The 24,555-nt window shown below is 41.5% G+C and overlaps 1 protein-coding gene across 2 annotated transcripts in view; it reads left to right on the forward strand.

Moving 5' to 3' along the window:
• The first annotated feature begins 902 nt into the window (after nucleotides 1–902).
• Nucleotides 903–24,555, forward strand: part of LOC119851113 (macrophage mannose receptor 1-like) — a 67,699-nt gene continuing 44,046 nt past the window's right edge. Inside the window, exons 1-8 of one of the 2 annotated variants that reach the window (XM_043509397.1) lie at nucleotides 903–1,102; nucleotides 9,204–9,605; nucleotides 11,091–11,273; nucleotides 12,510–12,674; nucleotides 13,000–13,113; nucleotides 19,026–19,169; nucleotides 19,973–20,155; nucleotides 20,366–20,523. In XM_043509397.1, the coding sequence (XP_043365332.1) occupies nucleotides 1,042–1,102; nucleotides 9,204–9,605; nucleotides 11,091–11,273; nucleotides 12,510–12,674; nucleotides 13,000–13,113; nucleotides 19,026–19,169; nucleotides 19,973–20,155; nucleotides 20,366–20,523 (1,410 nt within the window). In that variant the 5' untranslated portion in view covers nucleotides 903–1,041. The remainder of the gene's footprint in view (nucleotides 1,103–9,203; nucleotides 9,606–11,090; nucleotides 11,274–12,509; nucleotides 12,675–12,999; nucleotides 13,114–19,025; nucleotides 19,170–19,972; nucleotides 20,156–20,365; nucleotides 20,524–24,555) is intronic. The other variant, XM_038390376.2, reaches the window with a different exon arrangement.

Below are 24,555 nucleotides of genomic sequence, written 5' to 3' on the forward strand. Positions count from 1 at the left end.
CGTCAGAGGAGTGAAGTTTTGGAATAGCCTTTCAAAGGAAGCAGTGGGGGCAAAAGATCAATCTGGTTTTAAGATTAAACTCGATAAGTTTATGGAGGAGATGGTATGATGGGATAATGTGATTCTGGTAATTAATTGATCTTTAAGTATTCATGGTAAATAGGCCTAATTTCCTGAGATGGGATATTAGATGGATGGGATCTGAGTTACCCAGGAAAGAATTTTCTGTAGTATCTGGTTGGTGAATCTTGCCCATATGCTCAGGTTTAGCTCATTGTCATATTTGGGGTCGGAAAGGAATTTTCCTCCAGGGCAGATTGGAAGAGGCCCTGGAGGTTTTTCGCCTTCCTCTGCAGCATGGGGCATGGGTAACTTGCTGGAGGAATCTCTGCTCCTTGAAGTCTTTCAACCACAATTTGAGGACTTCAATAGCTCAGACATAGGTGAGGTTTTTCGTACGAGTGGGTGGGTGAGATTTTGTGGCCTGCATTGTGCAGGTCAGACTAGATGATCAGAATGGCCCCTTCTGACCTTTATTATCTGTGAATATCAACTTTTCATATTCTCTAAAAAGTGTAATGTTGCACTAATGCTTTTTCTCTTAAGTTAATGATGCACATTTACAGACTCATCTCTGCTTCCTCTTTCTCCCTCTCCTGGTCTTTACTGTATTCTCACTAGAATGGTGATTGGCTTAGTAATCCTGAAAACTGCCCTTTTGTGACAACCATGTTCCCAGAAATCCACAATGAACTGCAAACACTAAGTTTGTGATTGACGTTTCTGTAGAAGAACACACTCTTTCAACCCTAGAGAAATTAGCTTACGGATGCAAAGTTCTTACAATAAATTTATTTCAAAATGTCACATGGGACAGGATAGTTCCCTATTTAGAGACAAGAACTTCCCTATATTCACCAACTCTTCAAAATTAAGGAGTACCTGCTAATCTGTCTCATTAAGGAAGGATTTTCTTACGAGGCACTGATTATAGCTCATTGTTATTTTTGGTGAAGGGAAGAAAGGAATGAAACATTTGCAATGTCTGTCTACCTGCTCCTGATTTTTCTTTCCCTCATCACTACATCAATTCAATTGCCAGGTATGTTCCTGTCCTGACTTTTTTTTTTTGAAGTGAGGATAAAAAAGTGCTTCTCTTTTCATCCTTTCCTTAGTTACTTTCTCTTTGGGGCAGAGCGAGATTTTTTTATGTAGTTATGCTCTATTATTAGCCCTAATCTAAAACAGCTTCACTCAGTTTTGGTGGCAACTGGAGTCCTCAGATTTCCTTTATGGCATATAATCAGGTTTTAGACCAAGATATGCGTCAAAAACTGTGCTGGTGAATTTGGTCAAAGGCTGGGGGGTAATGTGTCAATGCTAATTCTTTAAGATAAATCAGGTGCCTTTGATACCATTGACCATGAGGAGTTGTTGCTATGCCTACAACCGCTAGTGGGGGGACTAAGTCGTTTCTGAATGGCATCAGTCCTTTCTTTGAGAAAGGTTCCCAGAGGGTGGTGTTTTGCTATTGCTTGTCGGCCCGAAGACTCCCTTGAGTCTCTCAGGTGGGATACTTCATGATTTTGTGGTGATAATTTTGGTGGTGACAATGTGTACCCGAAGCCTCTAGAAGAGAATGAGGAACAAAGTTTACTATGAACATCTTGGAACCAAAGGTCTTAATTGTCCCCGAACAAAAGCTAGTCTATTCTAAGCTGTTCCTTTCCATTTTTGGTGTGTTACCATTAGAGCGGTGTGATTTTTTTTTTTTTCAATTTCCTGGATGAACTGAATAACCAGCAAAAATCCTTTTGGGAGGATGAGAAATTTGTAGTTTGATCCAAAATGAAATGCTTTTTTTTTATGTCTTAAAATAAAAAAGTGAAGTCAAATGTGAAACGAAAAGTAATTTTGAATAAAAAATTAGTATATTTGATTTAAAAAATGTTGAAACCTTTCAATTTTTGATTTTTTCCCGCCTGAATGAAAAAATTCAATGTATTTGTGAAATATTGTGGTCGACCTAAATCTGCATTTTTTGGCTAATAAAAAGGATCATCTGAAAAATTTTGCCCAGCTCTATTTATAGTCAGAGATGAGCAGTGACTTCACTCACTGTTCTTTCAGAGATACATGGTGATCACCTGTTACCCCCAAATTAGCTCTTCTACCCTCTCAGGAATTTGTGCTGCTGAGAGGGAGGGCAGAGGAAACTGAATTGAGAGCAATTCCTGCTTCTATCCCCTCATCTCCTGGCACTGATGAGAGGAGATGTGAAGAGAGAAGCACAACACAGCTAGAGAAACTATTGGGGATACATAAGGCAAGATCCTTGACCCTGCTAGGGCACACTTCCACCACTCTGGTAGCATAAATCCATAAAGCTGATCTAATTAGGCAGTGGGGAGGATTTCCTTTGTGTGACACACAGCTGGCTCCAAACCATCCTTTTCTAGCCCCTGGATGGGAAGGCATGTCAGGGGTGTGCTTGAGGTAGGCAACATGGCCAGTGTGCTCTTGTGCTCCTTCAATCCCAGATCAGTATAGTTACCCTAAGGCTGCTCTAACTTTCACAGGGACCCAAACCATTCTCTTGCAGTCCTGAGCATGCAGCCACCTTTAGTGAGCTTGAACAGTATGCTCAAAACTGCCCTAACATATCGGAAGTCATGGTCCCTGCCCAAAGGAACTTACAATCTAGTCTACACATTTGAAAAATTAACATGTATAACACACTACATGATGGTATAAGATTGAGATGGTGAGGAAATGATGAATTCTGGCAGACATTATCTTTGAAACACTCCTTGGGATAAGCCGGTTTTAATGAGGATCTGAAGAAGAAGACCAACTTGCATTACATTTGTTACAGACCCAATATCTGCAGGTAATACAATGTTATATTTTGTTTGGATGATTGTCCTCCTGTGCTTATGATGAGTCACACTTGATCTCTCTCAAAAAAATTAAATAGAAAGGTACAGCTGTTAAGCTGTCCTACAATGACTCAAAAGCATGACTACCAAACTCAGGGCAGATTGTTAAGAAGCAGGGCTCAACCCCCAAATTGGTTGTGAGTTCCATACTTAGATTTCACCAATTATTTATTAAGTGTAAACTCCTCAGGCACTATATCAGCCTAGCCATGGAGTCAGAGACAGTCCCCTTGGGTACTCTGATCTATCTTGTCACCCAGGGAAGCTTGGCTTCGTGATAGATGGTCCCTTACACCAAAAATCAAAACAATATTCGGATTACTGTCAGTCCCAAAGGACTAGTCATTTACCCCAGGTCAATTGTTCCTTAGATTTACACCAAAGACAACACTTGCAACCAATCCTATTATAAACTAACTAAAGATTCATTAACTAGGAGAAGGAAATTAGAGTTATTTACAAGGTTAAATCAAGGAAACATATACCCCAATGAGACAGGTTCTTAAATTTTAAAAGGTATTAGAAGCTTCTATAATAATCAAGCACTCTATGTCCTATAGGGCTATCTCAGAATAAACACTGGGAAGTTCTTGCTTGCCCTCGAGAGTCCATGCAGCATAAAGATACAATTTCTCCTTATCAGGGACTTATTCCAGTCCCACTCTGAGCTACCATTTCAGCTGATGGGAGGAGTTCACTCTCACTTTTCCTTTTCATGAGGTGCTGGGACAGGAGAGCAAACAACAAGTCTTTTGTTCTCTGACGTTCCACAATAGTTTGTCTGGTTTGATTCATAGATTCAAAGGTCAGAAGGGACCATTCTGATCATCTAGTCCGACCTCCTGCACAGCGCAGGCCACAGAATCTCACCCACCCACTCCTACGAAAAACCTCACCTATGTCTGAGCTATTGAAGTCCTTAAATCATGGTTTAAAGACTTCAAGGAGCAGAGAAGCCTCCCTCAAGTCACCCATGCTACAGAGGAAGATGAAAAACCTCCAGGGCCTCTCCAATCTGCCCTGGAGGAAAATTCCTTCCCGACCCCAAATATGGCAATCAGCTAAACCCTGAGCATATGGGCAAGATTCACCAACCAGATACTACAGAAAATTCTTTCCTGGGTAACTCAGATCCCATCCATCTAATATCCCATCTCAGGGGATTAGTCCTATTTATCCTGAATATTTAAAGATCAATTACTTACCAAAATCCCATCATACCATCTCCTCCATAAACTTATCATCAAGTAGAATCTTAAAACCAGATAGATCTTTTGCCCCCACTGCTTCCCTTGGAAGGCAATTCCAAAACTTCACTCCTCTGATGGTTAAAAACCTTTGTCTGATTTCAAGTCTAAACTTCCTGGTGGCCAGTTTATACCCATTTGTTCTTGTGTCCACATTGGTGCTGAGCTGAAATAATTCCTCTCCCTCTCCGGTATTTATCCCTCTGATATATTTATAGAGAGCAATCATATCTCCCCTCAACCTTCTTTTAGTTAGGCTAAACAACCCAAGCTCCTTAAGTCTCCTCTCATAAGACAAGTTTTCCATTCCTCAGATCATCCGAGTAGCCCTTCTCTGTACCCGCTCCAGTTAGAATTCATCCTTTTTAAACATGGGAGACCAGAACTGCACATAGTATTCTAGGTGAGGGCTCACCAGTGCCTTGTATAATGGTACTAAAACCTCCTTATCCCTACTGGAAATGCCTCTCCTGATGCATCCCAAAACCGCATTAGCTTTTTTCTCAGCCATATCACATTGGCAGCTCATAGCCATCCTATGATCAACCAATACTCCAAGGTCCTTCTCCTCTTCTGTTACTTCTAATTGATGCGTCCCCAACTAAAATTCTTGTTATTATTCCCTAAATGCATAACCTTACACTTCTCACTATTAAATTTCATCCTATTACTATTACTCCAGTTTACAAGGTCATCCAGATCCTCCTGTATAATATCCTGATCCTTCTCTGAATTGGCAATACCTCCCAGCTTTGTATCATCTGCAAACTTTATTAGCACACTCCCACTTTTTGTGCCAAGGTCAGTAATAAAAAGATTAAATAAGATTGGTCCCAAAACCGATCACTGAGGAACTCCACTAGTAACCTCCCTCCAACCTGACAGTTCGCCTTTCAGTAGGACCCATTGCAGTCTCCTCTCCCCAATTCCTTATCCACCTTTTGATGTTCATATAGATCCCCATCTTCTCCAATTTAACTAATAATTCCCCATGTGGCATGGTATCAAATGCCTTACTGAAATCTAGGTAAATTAGATCCACTGCATTTCCTTTATCTAAAAGATCTGTTACTTTTTCAAAAAAGGAGATTAGATTGGTTTGACATGATCTATCTTTTGTAAAACCATGTTGTATTTTGTCCCATTTACCATTGACTTCAATGTCCTTAACTAATTTCTCCTTCAAAAAGGAATTTCTCCTCTTTTTTCCAGGACCTTGCATACTACAGATGTCAAACTAACTGGCCTGTAGTTACCCGGATCACTTTTTTTTCCTTTCTTAAAAATAGGAACTATATTAGCAATTCTCCAATCATTCGGTACAACTCCTGAGTTTACAGATTCATTAAAAATTCTTGCTAATTGGCTTGCAATTTCAGGTGCCAATTCCTTTAATATTCTTGGATGAAGATTATCTGGGCCCCCCGATTTAGTCCCATTAAGCTGTTTGAGTTTCGCTTCTACCTCAGATATGGTAATATCTACCTCCATATCTTCATTTCCATTTGTCATGCTACCATTATCCCCAAGATCCTTTTTAGCCTTATTAAAGACTGAGGCAAAGTATTTGTTTAGATATTGGGCCATGCCTAGATTATCTTTAACCTCCACTCCATCCTCAGTATTTAGCGGCCCCACTTCTTCTTTCTTAGTTTTCTTCTTATTTATATGGCTATAGAACCGTTTACTATGGTTTTAATTCCCTTTGCAAGGTCCAACTCTACTCGACTTTTAGCCTGTCTCACTTTATCCCTACAAGTTCTGACCTCAATTAGGTAGCTTTCCTTGCTGATCCCTCCCATCTTCCACTCCCTGTATGCTTTCTGCTTCTTTTTAATCACCTCTCTAAGATGCTTGCTCATCCAGCTTGGTCTACAACTCCTTCCTATGAATTTTTTCCCCTTTCTTGGGATACAGGCTTCCGATAGCTTCTGCAGCTTTGATTTAAAGTAATCCCAGGCCTCCTCTACCTTTAGATCCATAAATTCTTCAGTCCAATCCACTTCCCTAACTAATTTCTTTAATTTTTGAAAGTCAGCCCTTTTGAAATCAAAAACTCTAGTTGCAGATTTATTTTTGTTAATCCTTCCATTTAGTTTGAACTGAATTAGCACATGATCACTTGAGCCAAGATTATTCCCTACAACCATTTCTTCTATGAGGTCCTCGCTACTCACCAAAATTAAATCTAAAATGGCATCCCCTCTAGTCGGTTCAGCAACTACTTGATGAAAGAATCCATCAGCTATCGCATCTAGGAAAATCTGAGCCCTATTATTATTACTAGCCCTGGTCCTCCAGTCTATATCTGGGAAGTTAAAGTCTCCCATGATCACACAATTTCCATTAGTATTTACTTTATTAAAGACATTAAAAAGGGCTCTATCCATATCCAAATTAGATCCCGGTGGTCTATAGCACACCCCAAGCACTATCGTCGGAGAGGCTTTACTAGTTATCTTCCCCAATGTAATTTTTGCCCAGACAGACTGTCTCATCGCTTCTTATTTCTTTACATTCTACCTCATCATAGATATACAATGCTACTCCACCACCTTTACCTTTGTTTCTGTCTTTCCTAAACAGCACTTACCCTTCCAAACCTGTAGTCCAGTCATGACTACTATTCCACCATGTTTCTGTTATCCCTATAATATCAGGTTTCACTTCCTGCACCAGTAGCTCTAGTTCCTCCATTTTGTTACCTAGGCTCCTCGCGTTGGTGTACAAACATCTTCATTTTTGCTGTTTGGCCTCGCTCACATTTTGTACCCTATTAGGACAGTCATTCTACAGCCAGTATAACCTATTAGACTAGTATCCACACCGCCCTCGCTCCTTATATACATTCTCCTACCCATGGCTGTATCCTTTCTTTCTTCGTCTTCTTCCCTCTCAATGCTAAAATCCGGCATGGAGATTACCTGGACATCTCCCAACCATCTCCCCCAAATTCCTAGTTTAAAGCTCTCTTTATCAGTTGTGCCAGCCTCGATCCTAGAAGTCTATTTCCTTCCCTACTCAGATGAAGTCCATCCCGAGAGAACTGTCCTCTGTCCGTGAATGCCTCCCAGTGGCCATACATCCCAAAGCCCTCCTTATAGCACCACTGTCTAAGTCATCTGTTGACAGTCATCTTGTCACACCTTTGTTGCCCTTCTCTAGGAACAGGCAGAATCCCACTAAAGATCACCTGAGCCTCAATTTCCTTAAGCGTCTTCCCCAGCCTAGCATAGTCTCCCTTAATACTTTCCAGCAAGAATCTAGCTGTATCATTTGTTCCCACATGAAGGATAATTAGGGGATTCTTTCCTGCTCCCTTTAGGATCCTTTTCAACCTCAGGTCTACATCCCGTATCTTAGCACCCGGAAGACAGCACACCCTTCTCTTCTCAGGATCAGCTCTAGTTACAGGCCTGTCTATTCTTCTCAATAGAGTCCCCGATCACATAGACCTGCCTTTTCCTGGTGACAGTGCTATTCTCCAGTCTCTCCCCTGTTCCCTTTGGCTGCAAGTTCTTTCCATTCCTATTTTCCCTTATAATCCTCTTCAACCCATCCTGTATCCTCCTGGGGCTCATATTTGGTGTAGTCTCCCTTGACTCTTCCGCTTTTCCTATAGGACTAGCCTCTCTTCTCTTCTCCCTTACCTTTCAACAAGTACCTGCTGAGCCCCTTCTTCATTTTCCAACTCTGCAAACCTGTTCCTAAGCTCTATTTCTTCTTCACTAGCCCGTCTTTTCCTCTGCCTGGTCTTTTAATCACATGCTTCCACTGATCACTTTCCTCACCCAGTCTCCCCTCAAAATTCCCCAGCCCTGCTTCCATCTGTAAGTCTGAGCTTTTCTCTTCAGATATTTCATGTCTTTGCTCCATCATCTGCTCAAACCCCTTCCTAAACTCAACCAGACTTTCCACCTGTATCTCCAAACCTCCGATCTTTTCCTCCATCAGCTCTATCAGACAGCATTTCATGCAGAAAAAACTCTTACCGGGTCCCCCCTCCAGGATCATGTACATACCACAGCTTCCACATCCAGTCATCCTCAATGTGTCTTCTACTACAGGAGTCACTTCCACAGCTGCCTCCCTATCCATCATCGCTTTCCCACCTAAGTCCTATTAATCTGGGAAACACAAGCCACACCAAAAAGACCACCCTCCCCCCCCCCAGCAAAAGCAAACCTCAAACAAGCACCACAATACAAACTCCCCTGTTTACAGCTCTATTTGCTAGCTCCTGTGCTACTGCAGCTGTCTCTGCCACTGCTTGATTGGCTGGCTGGCTACCTTTATAGGACCTCTAGTTAAGAGCCCCACCCCCTAATCAGGGCTCAGCTTCTCTCCCAGCACAAAGCCCCTACAAGCCTCTACACACACACACACACACACACAAATACTAAAAATAAAAAACCAAGTACAAATACCTTCTCCTCCAACAGAACTCTCACTCAAACTCCCCTGTTTACAGCTCTGTTTGCTAGCTCCTGTGCCGCTGCAGCTGTCTGATGGGCCTTCTCTGAAAGGATGCATCTGATGAAGTGAGCTGTAGCTCACGAAAGCTTATGCTCAAATAAATTTGTTAGTCTCTAAGGTGCCACAAGTACTCCTTTTCTTTTTACACTAATTAATGTCTCTCTCTCCTGGCTGGTGACTGACACAGCTATAGAAGCTTGCAATGCAAATACACAAGTATGACCTCACAATATGGGATACTGATGTACTAAGTGAGATCAATGCATGCAGCAACTTCAAGCATTGAATACAATCTAAACATTCAGCATATTTTTATAATACTAAATTTATTTTAATAATACACACAAGGGAGCCAGCCTAATTCCAGCTACGTATCTGTCAGTATCCAAGTGAGGCATGGGGACCTTGGCATAACCTGGCACCAGCTTTGCCACCATCACAATAGCATCTTTCACTGCCGGGGGCTCAAATGTCCAATAAGTGACCAGCTTACCTCCTATTACAGCCTTCGCCATATATTTTTTCTCATTTTGTTTTACAGATAGTGGAATATTTTTAATACACAATGAAGACCATAAGCTCTGTGTAAAAGCTCAAAACTCTAACTCACTCATAATTGCCACTTGCAACCAGGAAGATGAGTCACAAAAATTCAAGTGGGTCTCTGGCCACCAGATTCTGAGTATGGCATTCAAGTTATGCTTGGGAGTGCCTTCAATGAAAGACCAGGCTGCAATCACTCTGTATCCTTGTAACAAGACAAGCGAACTCCAGCAGTGGGAATGCAGAAATGAGACCCTTCTCGCAATCCAAGGGGAAGATGTATTTTTCAACTCTGCCCATGGAAAGGAAAGGAAAGTCATGCTGTCCAAAGGATCAGGCTCGTGGAATAGATGGAAGATCTATGGAACTACAGAAAGTTTGTGTTCTCAGGACTATGAAGGTAAAGTTTTGAAAGTTAATCTCTTTATTCTGAACTAATTTACTTGTGTAGCTATTAGAGTATTTATGCACCTCACCTTTCCATCATTCCATGCACAGAACTACGATTGGCTCAATAGCAGAGCTGACAACAGGTAGAGAACAAAATTGGACCTTTCAAGAACTGACCTTAGCAAGGGGAATCCCAAGTGCCAAATGAAGTACATTAATGTTAGACTCTTACATTGTGTCAATCCGTATATAGGAAATGATTATTCTATTTGTACAACAATGAAAACAAAACATCTGTATATATATTGGTATCAACTTGGCCCTTTGTGGAAGAAATGTGGAATTACATTGTATTTAATGTCCTAGGGTTGATATAACTTAATCTATTCAGTCATTGCCCCTGGAATATTACATTCTAGTAACTGGATGTGAGACCCAGCTCTTCCTGAGTTCAATTGCATACATGGTGGGCCAGCAGCATACGGAAAGGAGTTTCACCCTATTCACTTCCTATGTATGGGTTTATAAGGGAAAAATACATTTAAAGGTGAAGTGAAATAATGTTTCTCAAAATAATAATGAAAAGAAAACCACTTAAATCCTAAGGACCTGAAGTTTACTGTACAAAGAAACATATTTAGAATGGATTCGGTAAAAAATAAGTGTTTTTTTTCTGCTTATCCCAGAAGTCTTAGCTTTGGAGGGGCAATTTTCACCTATTACAGTTTGTGCAACAGTCTGCTATAAACAGTGAGAGCATGCCTGAGCCTGTTCTTGGCTGCTCCAGCTGTTCTTTCTGCTCCCATGCTGTCAGAGGCCTGGAGTTAAAGTTCAGAGTTCATGTCATTAATTTAACAGTAAAGGTCATTTCACTAACGTTTAATTACCAACAAGCAAATATTAGAAGTCAGGTGATTTGGAATTGAGGTTGCACTTAAACTAACCTCAGAACTTTGGGAACTCTTCCCCTTTAGAAGTGAAAATAATGACAAGAATTTTCTGTATTGAACACTAGATTGTAACTAGAGGAGTAAGGGGGAATAAAAACCATCCTCATCATGTCTCTCTTTGGGCGACCCAGCTCTTGGCTCCAGGGGACTGCCTGCCTGTTTATTCCCCTCCCACAGCAAGAGGGCAAGGAGAAGCATGCGTAAGTAGGAATGGACAGAGCTTTGGCTCTGCCCCACAACTGACCAACAGCCATTGCTGCTGAGCTGTGAGAGGGGTTGTCATAATTTGCTGCTGGTAGAAGCCAGCCACAAATTATGATGCTTAGAGCAAAAGGGAAGCAGTCAGTGAAGTAACTATTCCAAATGTAAGATTTAGCTACAGATCTCTAGGGTTCTATCAAATATTCCTTGACTGAAAAAAAAAATTCTCACATAATTCAAAGCAGGTATTAAATATATAATGGGTCTGAACATTTTTGAAATGAAAACATTTTGGTGGACACTGGTTCACAATTATTACTATCTTTATCCATTTGTTTCCTTAGATATGTTTACACTACTAGGAAATGCCTTTGGGGCACCCTGTGTATTCCCTTTCAAGTTCAATAGTACTTGGTACACTGAATGTACAAACGATAGAAAGGCTGATAATGAACAGGGCTTCCCCTGGTGTGCAACATCTACAGACTTTGATGAAGACTCTCTGTTTGGATATTGTCCATTGAAAGGTAAATTCTTCACATTTAAAACAAGGGCCCTTATTTAGGAAAGCAGTTTAAGCACATACTTAACCCCTATCACTTGCAGTCCCTGCCTAGGAGGCTTATTCGGTGGTATTGGGGAGGCAGTGGGCTATTTGATGGACTCCCAAAGATTGGTGATGGGGGAGGGAAGAGCAGCCAGGCATTCCCAGAAGCCAGTGGGAGGAACTAGAAGACACATGTGTTAAGGGGGAAACCAGGGCCTGGGGTTAGCTGTGGGGGTGAGGTGGAGATCAGCACACTAGGCAAGGGGGAAACATGGGGAACAGGGATAGCACATTGGGGGATGGGGCAGCAAACAGGATCAGGGATAGATGAGATAATGGGTGGGGCAACACATGTAGGAGCAAGGGCACATAGTGGCAGCAGCCGTCTACCTTCAGAAGGTTGGTAATTCCAGGGGCCTTACCCCCAACTTGGACGTTTCTGGCCAGGAATAGAATTTTCCAATGGGACATGAGGCAGTATTAGCATCTTTATCCCCTTTGCTGGCATAAGGGGTGGGGAGCAGGTTCTCAATTGGTTGAGAGCAGCTATTCACATCTGTGAGGCAGGGGGTGGTAATTCTTACTGCTGCACAAGCTGAGAAATGAAACTTTCCCTTGGACTGTGTAACATCTCTGATTAAAACAGCGAGGAGTCTGGTGGCACCTTAAAGACTAACAGATTTATTTGGGTATAAGCTTTGGTGGGTAAAAAACTCCACTTCTTCAGATGCATGGAATAAATCTGTTAGTCTTTAAGGTGCCACTGGACTCCTTGTTGTTTGTGTGGATATAGGCTAACACGGCTACCCCTCTGATCTTTGATTAGCTACCCTTCCCCAGTATGCAGAGGAAAAGCAGCCAATCAGATGGAGATTTCCTCACAGATCAGTAGAAGGGGTCTGAAAACCTAGTCTAAGGGAAATCCCAATTCATAATGTTGGAAACTTGGCAGGTCTTAGGTGAGGTTTGATGGGGTGAGGCAATGGATGTGCAGAATGACAGATTATATATATATTTGGGTAGGTGTCAAAAAGTAAGTATTGAATGAATGGGAGGGGTGTAAGTGGGGCAATCGCTGTCTGCAAAGCAATCTAAATATATGCAAATTGGTACTTTATGTTAATTAGAATATACTGGGGGTATGGTTTCAAATCTTGGCAGGTATGATTGATTATATTTTCAGTTAATGAATATTGTGTCATTCATCACTTTACAGACAACATTGACAAAGACTTTTGGACTACAAACCCTTTAACAGGCACCCACTACCAGATAAACTCCAACTCGGCCCTCACGTGGCACCAAGCACGGAAAAGCTGCCAGCAACAGAAGGCGGAATTATTAAGTATTACAGAGCTACATGAGCAAACTTATTTGACAGGTAAAGCTAAATAACAAGTCAATCTCTGGCACTCTCTCATCTATATCTATATCTATATCTATACACACAAACACACATCTGACTCAAGGGCATTTTTAAGAAGATAGGAGAGAACAAAGTTTATCCAACAAAATGTCCATTAATATGCTCCAAAAATTTATTTTCCCCTTACCAATAACAAGGTGTTGAAGCATCTTTGCATGATGGATGATTTTGTCCAAGACATGTAGTTTTCAAACTATTAGTTTTAACTAAAGCTTTGTACAGTCATTACAAAACCAACTCCATTTAACAAATTGTCATTTTGTTTCTTTTGGTTACTTAGGGCTAACTGGCAGAGTGAATTCTGAACTCTGGATTGGACTTAACAGGTTGAATTCCAATGGTGGATGGCAATGGATTGGTGGCAATCCATTCAGATATTTAAACTGGGCTCCAGGTAGGTGCACATCTGTTTAATGATGGTCAGTTTATGGGCAAAATTCTGCTCTTATATATGCATGGTGGGTCTAAGCTCCTATTTTCTGCTCTCTCCACATTCGCAGAATTCCCATTGATGTCAATGGGACTATAAAAAAAAGTAGAATACGAGAGTGCTGTGAGAGTAATTTGTCCTTACTTTGTAATCCAAAATGAAAGAGAAGATTCCCAAACCCGGAAAGCATTTAAAGACTAAAGACCTTTGCATCTTCTTCACACACCTGGTTTCCCAGTAGCGATTTTCTTACATACTATTCAATTCAGATGGAAAATTCATTAAAAACATTGAAATACCTTCTGTTTATAAACATTACATACCATACATTGTAGATTTTCATTTTTTCTCATTTTTAAAAACTATTTATAACATTTGAACAAAGGTCTTCACAGGCCTCTGATACATTTTTGCCCAGCTAGATTTATAATCCTGTATCTGTGACATCATAATCATTTTTCTTAAAGCATGTAAACTACCAACGAATCAAACATTCATTTCTTGTAAAGTCCATAATTAAATGACAAACTAGGTAAAACACAACCACCAAATATCATACCCTCGATGCTGTTGCCACATCTGTTTTGAAACATCACTGATCTTTTTCTCTCATTTTCCCCCACCTCAAAAAATAGTTGTTATAGGAAATTATGTATGAAATGGTTGAAAACACCTCTATTTTTACTATGTGATTGTCCATATATTAAGATACATTCGTCTGTCAACACATGAATGTATAACTCATAGTATGATTAGGAGTATGTATAAGAACTCATAGGATATACTGTATGACAGCACAAAAATGTTAAATTTACATTTAAGTAGTCCTATCATGTCAGCTGATTTTGAAACAATATCAGATGTATAGTTCAACATGAGTTAATGTAGCATTCCTTTGCTACCAGAGGGGGTGTGATGCCCATGCAATGCAGAGGGACATTTGAAAGCTTTTGAATCAGGGGTGTGACCCAAAGCCCATATCATAACCATACAGCTGAGGGTAGCCTAGAATTCCTCCTTACCTGTAAGGGGTTAAGAAGCTCAAATAACCTGGTTGGCACCTGACCAAAGGACCAATGGGGAAAGAAGATACTTTCAAATAGGGAGGGGGGAGAGAGGGAGGGAAGGCTTTGTTTTGGTGTGTTCTCTTGGGAAGCAGAGAAGCATCAGGTCAGAAAACTCCTTCTCCTATAAACCAATCCTGAACCAGTCTAATATTACAAAAATAGTAAGTAAAGTCAGGCAAGGCGTGTTAGATTATCTTTTGTTTTAGCTTGTGAATTTTCCCTTTGCTAGAGGGAGGTTTATTCCAGTTTGTTTGTTTTTTTTTGTAACTTTGAACTAAGCCTAGACGGAGTTCCTCTGTGTATGTGAATCTTTTGTTACCCTGTAAAGTTATCTTCCATCCTGATTTTACAGAGGTGATTCTTTTACCTTTTCTTTAAATAAAATTCTTCTTTTAAGAATCTGATTGGGGTTTTTAGTGTCCTAAAAACTCAAGGGTCTGGTTTACTTATTTGGTTGGTATATTATTCTCAAGCCTCCCCAGGAAAGAGGATGACGAGGCTTGGGGGGGTGTCAAGGTTCCTTCCCTATTCTGAACGCTAGGGTACAGATGTGGGGACCTGCATGAAAACCTCCTAAGCTTACTTTTACCAGCTTAGGTTAAAACTTCCCCAAGGTACAAACTATTTTACCTTTTGCCCTTGGACTGTCGCTGCCACCACCAAACGTCTAACACCGGTTACTGAGAAAGAGTTCGTTTGGAAACATCTTTCCCCCCAGAATCCTCCCAAATCTTACCCCCTTTTTTTTCTGGGGAAGCTTTGATAAAAATCCTTACCAATTTGCATAGGTGACCACAGACCCAAACGCTTGGATCTTAAGAAGAATGAAAAAGCATTCAGTTTATTAAAAGAAGAATTTTAATAGAAGAAAAAGTAAAAAGAATCACCTCTGTAAAATCAGGGTAATTAGATTCAAAACATAGAGAATCCCTCTAGGCAAAACCTTAAGTTACAAAAAGACACAAAAACAGGAATATCCATTCCATTCAGCACAGCTTATTTTCTCAGCCATTTAAAGAAAACAGAATCTAACGCATATTTAGCTAGATTACTTACTAAGTTCTAAGACTCCATTCCTGTTCTGTCCCCAGCCAAAACATCACACAGACCCTTTGTTTCTCCCCCCTCCAGCTTTGAAAGTATCTTGTCTCTTCATTGGTCATTGTGGTCAGGTGCCAGCGACGTTATCCTAGCTTCTTAACCCTTCACAGGTGAAAGGGTTTTTCCTCTGGCCAGGAGGGATTTTAAAGGTGTTTACCCTTTCCTTTATACTTATGACAGGGGTGTGTGTGGATATTTTAGGGAACAGGAACTCCAAGTGATCTTTTCCCTGATTCTTTGTCTAAATCACTTGGTGTTGACAGCATACTGTTCAAGGACAAGGTGGAATTTGTGCCTTGAGAAGTTTTTAACCTAATCTGGTAAATAAGCTTAGGGGGTCTTTCATGCGGGTCCCCACATCTGTACCCCAGAGTTCAGAGTGGGGAAGGAACCCTGACAGATGCCCATGCAATGCAAAGGGACATTTGAGAGCCTTTGAATCATGGATATGACCCAAAGCCCATTGAAGTTAACGTGAATCTTTCCAGTGACTTCAGTATGCCTTGGTTCTGGCTGCAGGTGCATGGTGAAAGGTAAAGCAGAAATACCTATGAACAGTCGGTATTCTTTGCAAATGTCCACATGGTGCAGGCACCACCTCCACCTTCCATGGAGTCCTAGTTTGTGGTAGGAAAGGAGGGGAAATGTGGGCATGGTGAGTGTAACTGGGGCCCAGAACACCAATGAGAAGTAGATACTTGGGGCAAAAATTGTAACTAGAGTAAAGGAGTAACTAGAGCAACATCCTTGTAGCAGCCTGTAATCAGGAAGGAGTTGAAGTTTCTGTCACAGCTCTGGTCAAGCTCCCTCTTTCGAAACTCACCAGGATGCTGTGTTTGGGTCCCATACACTGGGCCTATGTGCTTTAAAGTTTTTCTGTGTCTGAGTAGAGTACAGACACTGCCTCTGGGGTCACGGTTTCTCAGCATACTCTCAGGGTGCAGATGATCTTTTAACATCCCCTTCTGAAAGCTGAAATCTCATTGTCCAACTGCCCTAGGCTCTAAGACTCACTAGCTGTTGTGCCCCTGACTTGCTAGCTGCTTAAGCCCACCCTTCCCAGAGCCCCAGCCTTTTGGGCCCTCTGGCTTACCATTTACTTCTGCAGGGATGATATTTGATGCAAACTGACCTGGGGTTTCCAAAATAATTAGCTGTTACTTTAGGCAGCTCAAAAGAAGTACAGAATCATGCAAAATAAGATACACCTAAATTCCATTTCCTTCCTCAGTTTCCTCATCACTCTTGAGCATTCTTTGGGATTTGTGTCACTGTTTTCTAAGGAGTCCAAGCTGTTTTTAAAGGGCTGTCCCAAGACTTCAGTCTCTTTGTTCCCTTCTGGGGAAATACCACTGCTCCAAACCCTACTCCCTGTTGACCTTTTGGAATAACTGGATTATACCAGGTCAGGTACCTCTGTTAGTATACCCATTGGCCTGCCAGAACACAGTCACTAAAATATTAGTGTCTTCTTTCTTAGTTAGTTAATGTCTTATTCTGTAGCTTCTTCCAGACAGGGTGTGTGATAAATGACATGGTCCTTGTCAGCCCGTGGCTGGTTTGCTACACATTGCAGGTTAGCATTATACATACATAGGGCTCATAAAATCAATGAGAATTCATAAGTTCTACATCAATAGATCCCCCAAATCAGGGTTGCCATTTCTCAGATATTTATCTTTTGCCTTAGGCTCTAGTATATTTCCTCAGCAAGTCTCCTCCCATTTATGGCCAAAGTGGGATAAGATTCATAAATTGTAGATGCTCAGTAAATACTGAGGTTGAAAATTTTCAAATCAGCATATTGCCTCTGACTTGTGAAAATATATATATTTGGTCTATCTTTTATATTATAAAAATTAATCCAACTTTCTTCATAATACAATATACTGAGTTTCCTCCTGGACACTGTTTCCCTGGGATTTCTAAAGGTCAGAGAGAGCAAGTGTGATGAACATCATGATTGACACATTGGAATTGAATCAGAGACCTCCAGAGCTAATAGTAGGGGTTGTTGCAGCTTGAACTAAAGCTTGCTACGTAGGGTTGTAACAGACTCATATTCCCTGAAGATGGGGCTCAAAGGGGGACTGTAACACCACTCACCAGTGGGTTAAATGTAGACCTATATAAGAATATCCAGTTGTAGTCGGACTGCTTGGACTAATGGACAATAACATTATAGCTTTCAGAGTAGCAGCCATGTTAGTCTGTATTCGCAAAAAGAAAAGGAGTACTTGTGGCACCTGAGAGACTAACAAATTTATTTGAGCATAAGCTTTCATGAGCTACAGCTCACTTCATCAGATGCATTTGGTGGAAAATACAGACGGGAGATCTATATACACACACAGAGAACATGAAACAATGGGTTTTATCATACACACTGTAAGGAGAGTGATCACTTAAGATGAGCTATCACCAGCAGCTGGGGGGGGGAGGAGGAAAACCTTTCATGGTGACAAGCAAAGTAGGCTATTTCCAGCAGTTAACAAGAACATCTGAGGAACAGTGGGGGTTGGGGGGGGGGAGAAATAACATGGGGTAATAGTTTTACTTTGTGTAATGACTCATCCATTCCCAGTCTCTATTCAAGCCTAAATTAATTGTATCCAGTTTGCAAATTAATTCCAATTCAGCAGTCTCTCGTTGGAGTCTGTTTTTGAAGTTTTTTTTGTTGAAGGATAGCCACCCTCAGGTCTGTAATCGAGTGACCAGAAAGATTGAAGTGTTCTTCAACTGGTTTTTGAATGTTATAATTCTTGACGTCTGATTTGTGTCCATATATTCTTTTACGTAGAGACTGTCCAGTTTGACCAATGTACCTGGCAGAGGGGCATTGCTGGCACATGATGGCATATATCACATGCGTAGATGCACAGGTGAACGAGCCTCTGATAGTGTGGCTGATGTGATTAGGCCCTATGATGGTGTCCCCTGAATAGATATGTGGACAGAGTTGGCAATGGGCTTTGTTGCAAGGATAGGTTCCTGGGTTAGTGGTTGTGTTGTGTGGTGTGTGGTTGCTGGTGAGTATTTGCTTCAGATTGAGGGGCTGTCTGTAAGCAAGGACTGACCTGTCTCCCAAGATCTGTGAGAGTGATGGGTCGTCCTTCAGGATAGGTTGTAGATCCTTGATGATGCATTGGAGAGGTTTTAGTTGGGGGCTGAAGGTGATGGCTAGTGGCGTTGTGTTCTTTTCTTTGTTGGGCCTGTCCTGTAGTAGGTGACTTCTGGGCACTCTTCTGGCTCTGTCAATCTGTTTCTTCACTTCAGCAGGTGGGTATTGTAGTTGTAGGAATGTATGATAGAGATCTTGTAGGTGTTTGTCTCTGTCTGAGGGGTTGGAGCAAATGCGGTTATATCGTAGAGCTTGGCTGTAGACAATGGATCATGTGGTATGATCTGGATGAAAGCTAGAGGCATGTAGGTAGGAATAGTGGTCAGTAGGTTTCCGATATAGGGTGGTGTTTATGTGACCATCGCTTATTAGCACCGTAGTGTCCAGGACTTTATAGCATCAGTGTTGTTGGTAAGCCAAGTAAATGTCTTCTAACCTTCTGTCCTTAAAGTGATGAATATTAGCAAATAATTTGGCAATGAATTTGTAAGTGCACGAAGACCCCCAACAGATTACTCCTTTGGTTGGTGAGATGAAGATGTACAGTGCTAATACAGAGATTCTCTGCTTTTGTCTGTTTCTCAAAGGAAGTCCCGCTCTCGAGTCTGAAAAAATCTGTGGAATGCTACAGTCTCGGAATGGTAAATGGGAAAACCAGCAGTGTGATCAGAAACTTGGATACATCTGTAAAAAAGGAAATTCCTCTTTGGATTCCTTTATTATTTCCTCAGGTAGGCTGGTCAATACAAATAAAAGCTATTTATTCAAACTCTATAGAATGTCCTGCAATGAGGAAAAGATAACAAGTAATGCATCTTTCTACAGTGCACATAACCTTCTGTCTCAATGGTCAAAACCAAATTGCTGTAAACAGGTGTGGAAGAATTCCATGATGTCAGTTCTCTGTAGGTGTCTCAATGTTGCTCCACTAAGGCCACTTTGAAAAAGTTCCAGGAACACAAGCTCCTCAGAGGGCAAAGGCTCCTGCCCTGGGGGGACTAACCAGGACCTGAGGCCCTTGCATGTATGTTGAAAGCTGCAGAATATATTAGAGGGACAATGTACTGCACCAGGGGTGATCTGGAGTGGATCCTGCACCTGGCCTCTGAGATCCATCGGATATATCTACACAGCTATAAAAAACCTGCTGCACCAAGTCTTCAAACCCAGGTCAATTGACTTGGGCTTGTGGGGCTTGGGCTGTGGGACTAAAAATAGCGTAGATGGTTGGGGTCAGGTTGGAGCCCACATTCTGAGACACCCCACCCCCCTCACAGGGTTTCAGAGCTTGGGCTCCCACCCAAACCCAACTTCTACACTGCAGTTTTTAGCCCTGCGGCCCAAACCCAGTGAGGCAGAGTCAGCTGGCTCATGCCTGTCATGGCTGTACTGTGGGTCTTTCATTGCAGTGTAGATGTATTCTGTCCTACTCTGGCAGGACGGGTCATGGCCTGCCTATGTAGCTGGAACCCTTCATTCCCACTTCTTTCGATTGCTCTTTTGAATAATTGTTTGAAACTTTTTTTTCCTTTAGGTGACTTTAGGCCTATTAAATGCCCCAGTGGATGGATCCCCTATTTAGGCCACTGTTATATGATTTACAGAGCACCCAAAATATGGAAAGATGCTTTATCTTCCTGTAGAAAAGAGGGTGGAGATCTGGCGAGTATCCACAATATTGAAGAATACAGCTTTACAGTGTCTCAGCTTGGGTACAGTGAGTATTGCTACAGGGCAGTATTTTACCTGCATACGTATTTATAACATAGCCATTATCAATTCTGCAGTTCTGACAATGATGTTAACGTAAGATCTTAAAGTCCAAGAAGGCAGATCCACCTTCATTACTCAGTCAGGAATGGACATGAAATTTGATAACCCTATTCAAAGATGGGGGCAAATATATAACTGCTTCTTATGTTTTTAGAGCCTACAGATGAATTGTGGATTGGTTTGAATGACCTCAAGATTCAGATGTATTTTGAATGGAGTGATGGGACTCCTGTGACATACACCAAGTGGCTACATGAAGAACCATCCCATGCGAACAACAGGAAAGAAGATTGTGTCACTATGAAGGGAGAGGTAAAATAATGCAATTATATCTACTATTAGCTTGTTTTCTTTCAAAGGGTATGTCTACACTGCAGCAGGTATCGTGCTTCCTGGCATGGGTACACAGACGCATGCAAGCTCTTCTCCGGCTGGGGTACTAAAAAATAGCAGTATAGCTGGCGGTAGCCTGGGCAGCAGCTCAGGCTAGCTGCCTGAGTACAAACCTGCCTGGATCCCCTGGATACGTGCTTATTTAGCTAGCCTGAGCTGCTGCCTATGCTACCCCATCTACACTGATGTTTTTAGTAAGCTACTGTGTGTCTGTCTGCCCCAGCTGGGAAACATGCTGCCTGCTGCAGTGATAGTGACAATGAAATGCTAAGGGAGATTAGAGAGGCTATCAAAATAAAGAACTCAATAATAGTGGGGGATTTCAATTATCCCCATATTGATTGGGTACGTCACCTCAGGATGAAATGCAGGGACAAAATTTCCTGATACTTTAAATGACAGCTTCTTGGAGCAGCTAGTACAGGAACCCACAAGGGGAGAGGCAACTCTCGATTTAGTCCTGAGTAGAGCGCAGGATCTGGGCCAAGAGGTAACTATAACAGGACCACTTGGAAATAGTGACCATAATATAATAACATTTAACATTCCTGTGGTGGGAAGAACACCTCAGTAGCCCAACACTGTAGAATTTAATTTCAGAAAGGGGAACTATGCACAAATGAGGAGGTTAGTTAAACAGAAATTAAAAAGTACAGTGACTAGAGTGAAATCCCTGCAAGCTGCATGGACACTTTTCAAAGACACCATAACAGAGGCTCAACTTGCATGTATACCCCAAATTAAAAAACACAGTAAAAGAGCCAAAAAAGAGCCACCGTGGCTTAACAACCATGTAAAAGAAGCAGTGAGAGATAAAAAGGCATCTTTTCAACAGTGGACGTCAAATCCTAGTTAGGTAAATAGAAAGGAGCATAAACACTGCCAAATTAAATGTAAAAATGTATAAGAAAAGCCAAAAAGGAGTTTGAAGAACAGCTAGCCAAAAACTCAAAAGGTAATAACAAAACGTTTTTTAAGTACATCAGAAGCAGGAAGCCTGCTAAACAACCAGTCGGGCCCCTGGACGATTGAGATACAAAAGGAGCACTTAAAGACGATAAAGTCATCGTGGAGAAACTAAATGAATTCTTTGCTTCAGTCTTCATGGCTGAGGATGTTAGTGAGATTCCCAGACCTGAGCCGTCTTTTGTAGGTGAGAAATCTGAGGAATTGTCACAGATTGAAGTGTGACTAGAGGAGGTTTTGGAATTAATTGATAAACTTAACAGTAACAAGTCACTGGGACCAGATGGCATTCACCCAAGAGTTCTGAAAGAACTCAAATGTGAAATTGCGGAACTATTAACAATGGTTTGTAACCTGTCCTTTAAATCAGCTTCTGTACCCAATGACTGGAAGATAGCTAATGTAACGCCAATATTTTAAAAGGGCACTAGAGGTGATCCCGGCAATTACAGACCGGTAAGTCTAACGTCAGTACTGGGCAAATTAGTTGAAACAATAGTAAAGAATAAAATTGTCAGACACATGGAAGAACATAAATTGTTGCGCAAAAGTCAACATGGTTTCTGTAAAGGGAAATCATGTCTTACTAATCTATTAGAGTTCTCTGAAGGGGTCAACAAACATGTGGACAAGGGGGATCCAGCGGACATAGCGTACTTAGATTTCCAGAAAGCCTTTGACAAGGTCCCTCACCAAAGGCTCTTGCGTAAATTAAGTTGTCGTGGGATAAGAGAGAAGATCCTTTCATGGATTGAGAACTGGTTAAAAGACAAGGAACAAAGGGTAGGAATAAATGGTAAATTTTCAGAATGGAGAGGGGTAACTAGTGGTGTTCCCCAAGGGTCAGTCCTAGGACCAATCCTGTCCAACTTATTCATAAATGATCTGGAGAAACGGTTAAACAGTGAGGTAGCAAAGTTTGCAGACGATACTAAACAGCTTATGATCGTTAAGACCAAAGCAGACTGTGAAGAACTTCAAAAAGATCTCACAAAACTAAGCAATTGGGCAACAAAATGGCAAATGAAATTTAATGTGGATAAATGTAAAGTAATGCACATTGGAAAAAATAACCCCAACTATACATACAATATGATGGGGGCTAATTTAGTTACAACTAATCAGGAGAAAGATCTTGGAGTCATCGTGGCTAGTTCTCAGAAGACGTCCAAGCAGTGTGCAGCAGCAGTCAAAAAAGCAAATGGGATGTTAGGAATCATTTAAAAAGCGATAAGAGCATAAGATGGAGAATATCTTATTACCCTTATATAAATCCATTGTACGCCCACATCTTGAATACTGCATACAGGTGTGGTCCCCTCATCTCAAAAAAGATATATTGGCATTAGAAAAGGTTCAGAGAAGGGCTACTAAAATGATTAGGGGGTTGGAATGGGAATGAGGAGAGATTAAAGAGGCTAGGACTTTTCAGCTTGGAAAAGAGGAAACTAAGGGGGGATATGATAGAGGTATATAAAATCATGAGTGGTGTGGAGAAAGTGAATAAGGAAAAGTTATTTACTTGTTCCCATAATGTAAGAACTAGGGGCCACTAAATAAAATTAATGGGCAGCAGGTTTAAAACAAATAAAAGAAAGTTCTTCTTCATACTGCGCACAGTCAACCTGTGGAACTCCTTGCCTGTGAAGGCTAGAACTATTACAGGGTTTAAGAGAGAACTGGATAAATTCATGGGTTAAGGTTAAGGAGGTTAACTCCATTAATGGCTATTAGCCAGGATGGGTAAGGAATGGTGTCCCTAGCCTCTGTTTGTCAGAGGGTGGAGATGGATGGCAGGAGAAAGATCACTAGATCATTACCTGTTAGGTTCACTCCCTCTGGGGCACCTGGCATTGGTCACTGTCGGTAGACAGGATACTGGGGTGGATGGACCTTTGGTCTGACCCAGTGTGGCCATTTTTATGTTCTTACACATAGCCAGCCTAAGTGATTATTGTGGTTTAACTCATTGTCCAAGAACAAGGGTACTAGTCTGAAGCCAACGATGTCTGTAGTAATCATAGGTTTCAGAGTAGCAGCCGTGTTAGTCTGTATTCGCAAAAAGAAAAGGAGTACTTGTGGCACCTTAGAGACTAACAAATTTATTAGAGCATAAGCTTTCGTGAGCTACAGCTCACTTCATCGGATGCATTTGGTGGAAAAAACAGAGGAGAGATTTATATACACATACACACAGAGAACATGAAACAATGGGTTTATCATACACACTGTAAGGAGAGTGATCACTTAAGATAAGCCATCACCAACAGCAGGGGGGGGAAGGAGGAAAACCTTTCATGGTGACAAGCAGGTAGGCTAATTCCAGCAGTTAACAAGAATATCAGAGGAACAGTGGGGGGTGGGGTGGGAGGGAGAAATACCATGGGGAAATAGTTTTACTTTGTGTAATGACTCATCCATTCCCAGTCTCTATTCAAGCCTAAGTTAATTGTATCCAGTTTGCAAATTAATTCCAATTCAGCAGTCTCTCGTTGGAGTCTGTTTTTGAAGCTTTTTTGTTGAAGTATAGCCACTCTTAGGTCTGTGATCGAGTGACCAGAGAGATTGAAGTGTTCTCCAACTGGTTTTTGAATGTTATAATTCTTGACGTCTGATTTGTGTCCATTCATTCTTTTACGTAGAGACTGTCCAGTTTGGCCAATGTACATGGCAGAGGGGCATTGCTGGCACATGATGGCATATATCACATTGGTAGATGCGCAGAAGAATACCCAGAAGTCACCTACTACAGGACAGGCCCAACAAAGAAAACAACAGAACGCCACTAGCCATCACCTTCAGCCCCCAACTAAAACCTCTCCAACGCATCATCAAGGATCTACAACCTATCCTGAAGGACAAGCCATCGCTCTCTCAGATCTTGGGAGACAGACCAGTCCTTGCTTACAGACAGCCCCCCAATCTGAAGCAAATACTCACCAGCAACCACACAACAGAACCACTAACCCAGGAACCTATCCTTGC

This window comes from Dermochelys coriacea, chromosome 2, assembly GCF_009764565.3.
Source record: "Dermochelys coriacea isolate rDerCor1 chromosome 2, rDerCor1.pri.v4, whole genome shotgun sequence".
In the NCBI taxonomy this organism is placed as follows: Eukaryota; Metazoa; Chordata; order Testudines; family Dermochelyidae; genus Dermochelys; species Dermochelys coriacea.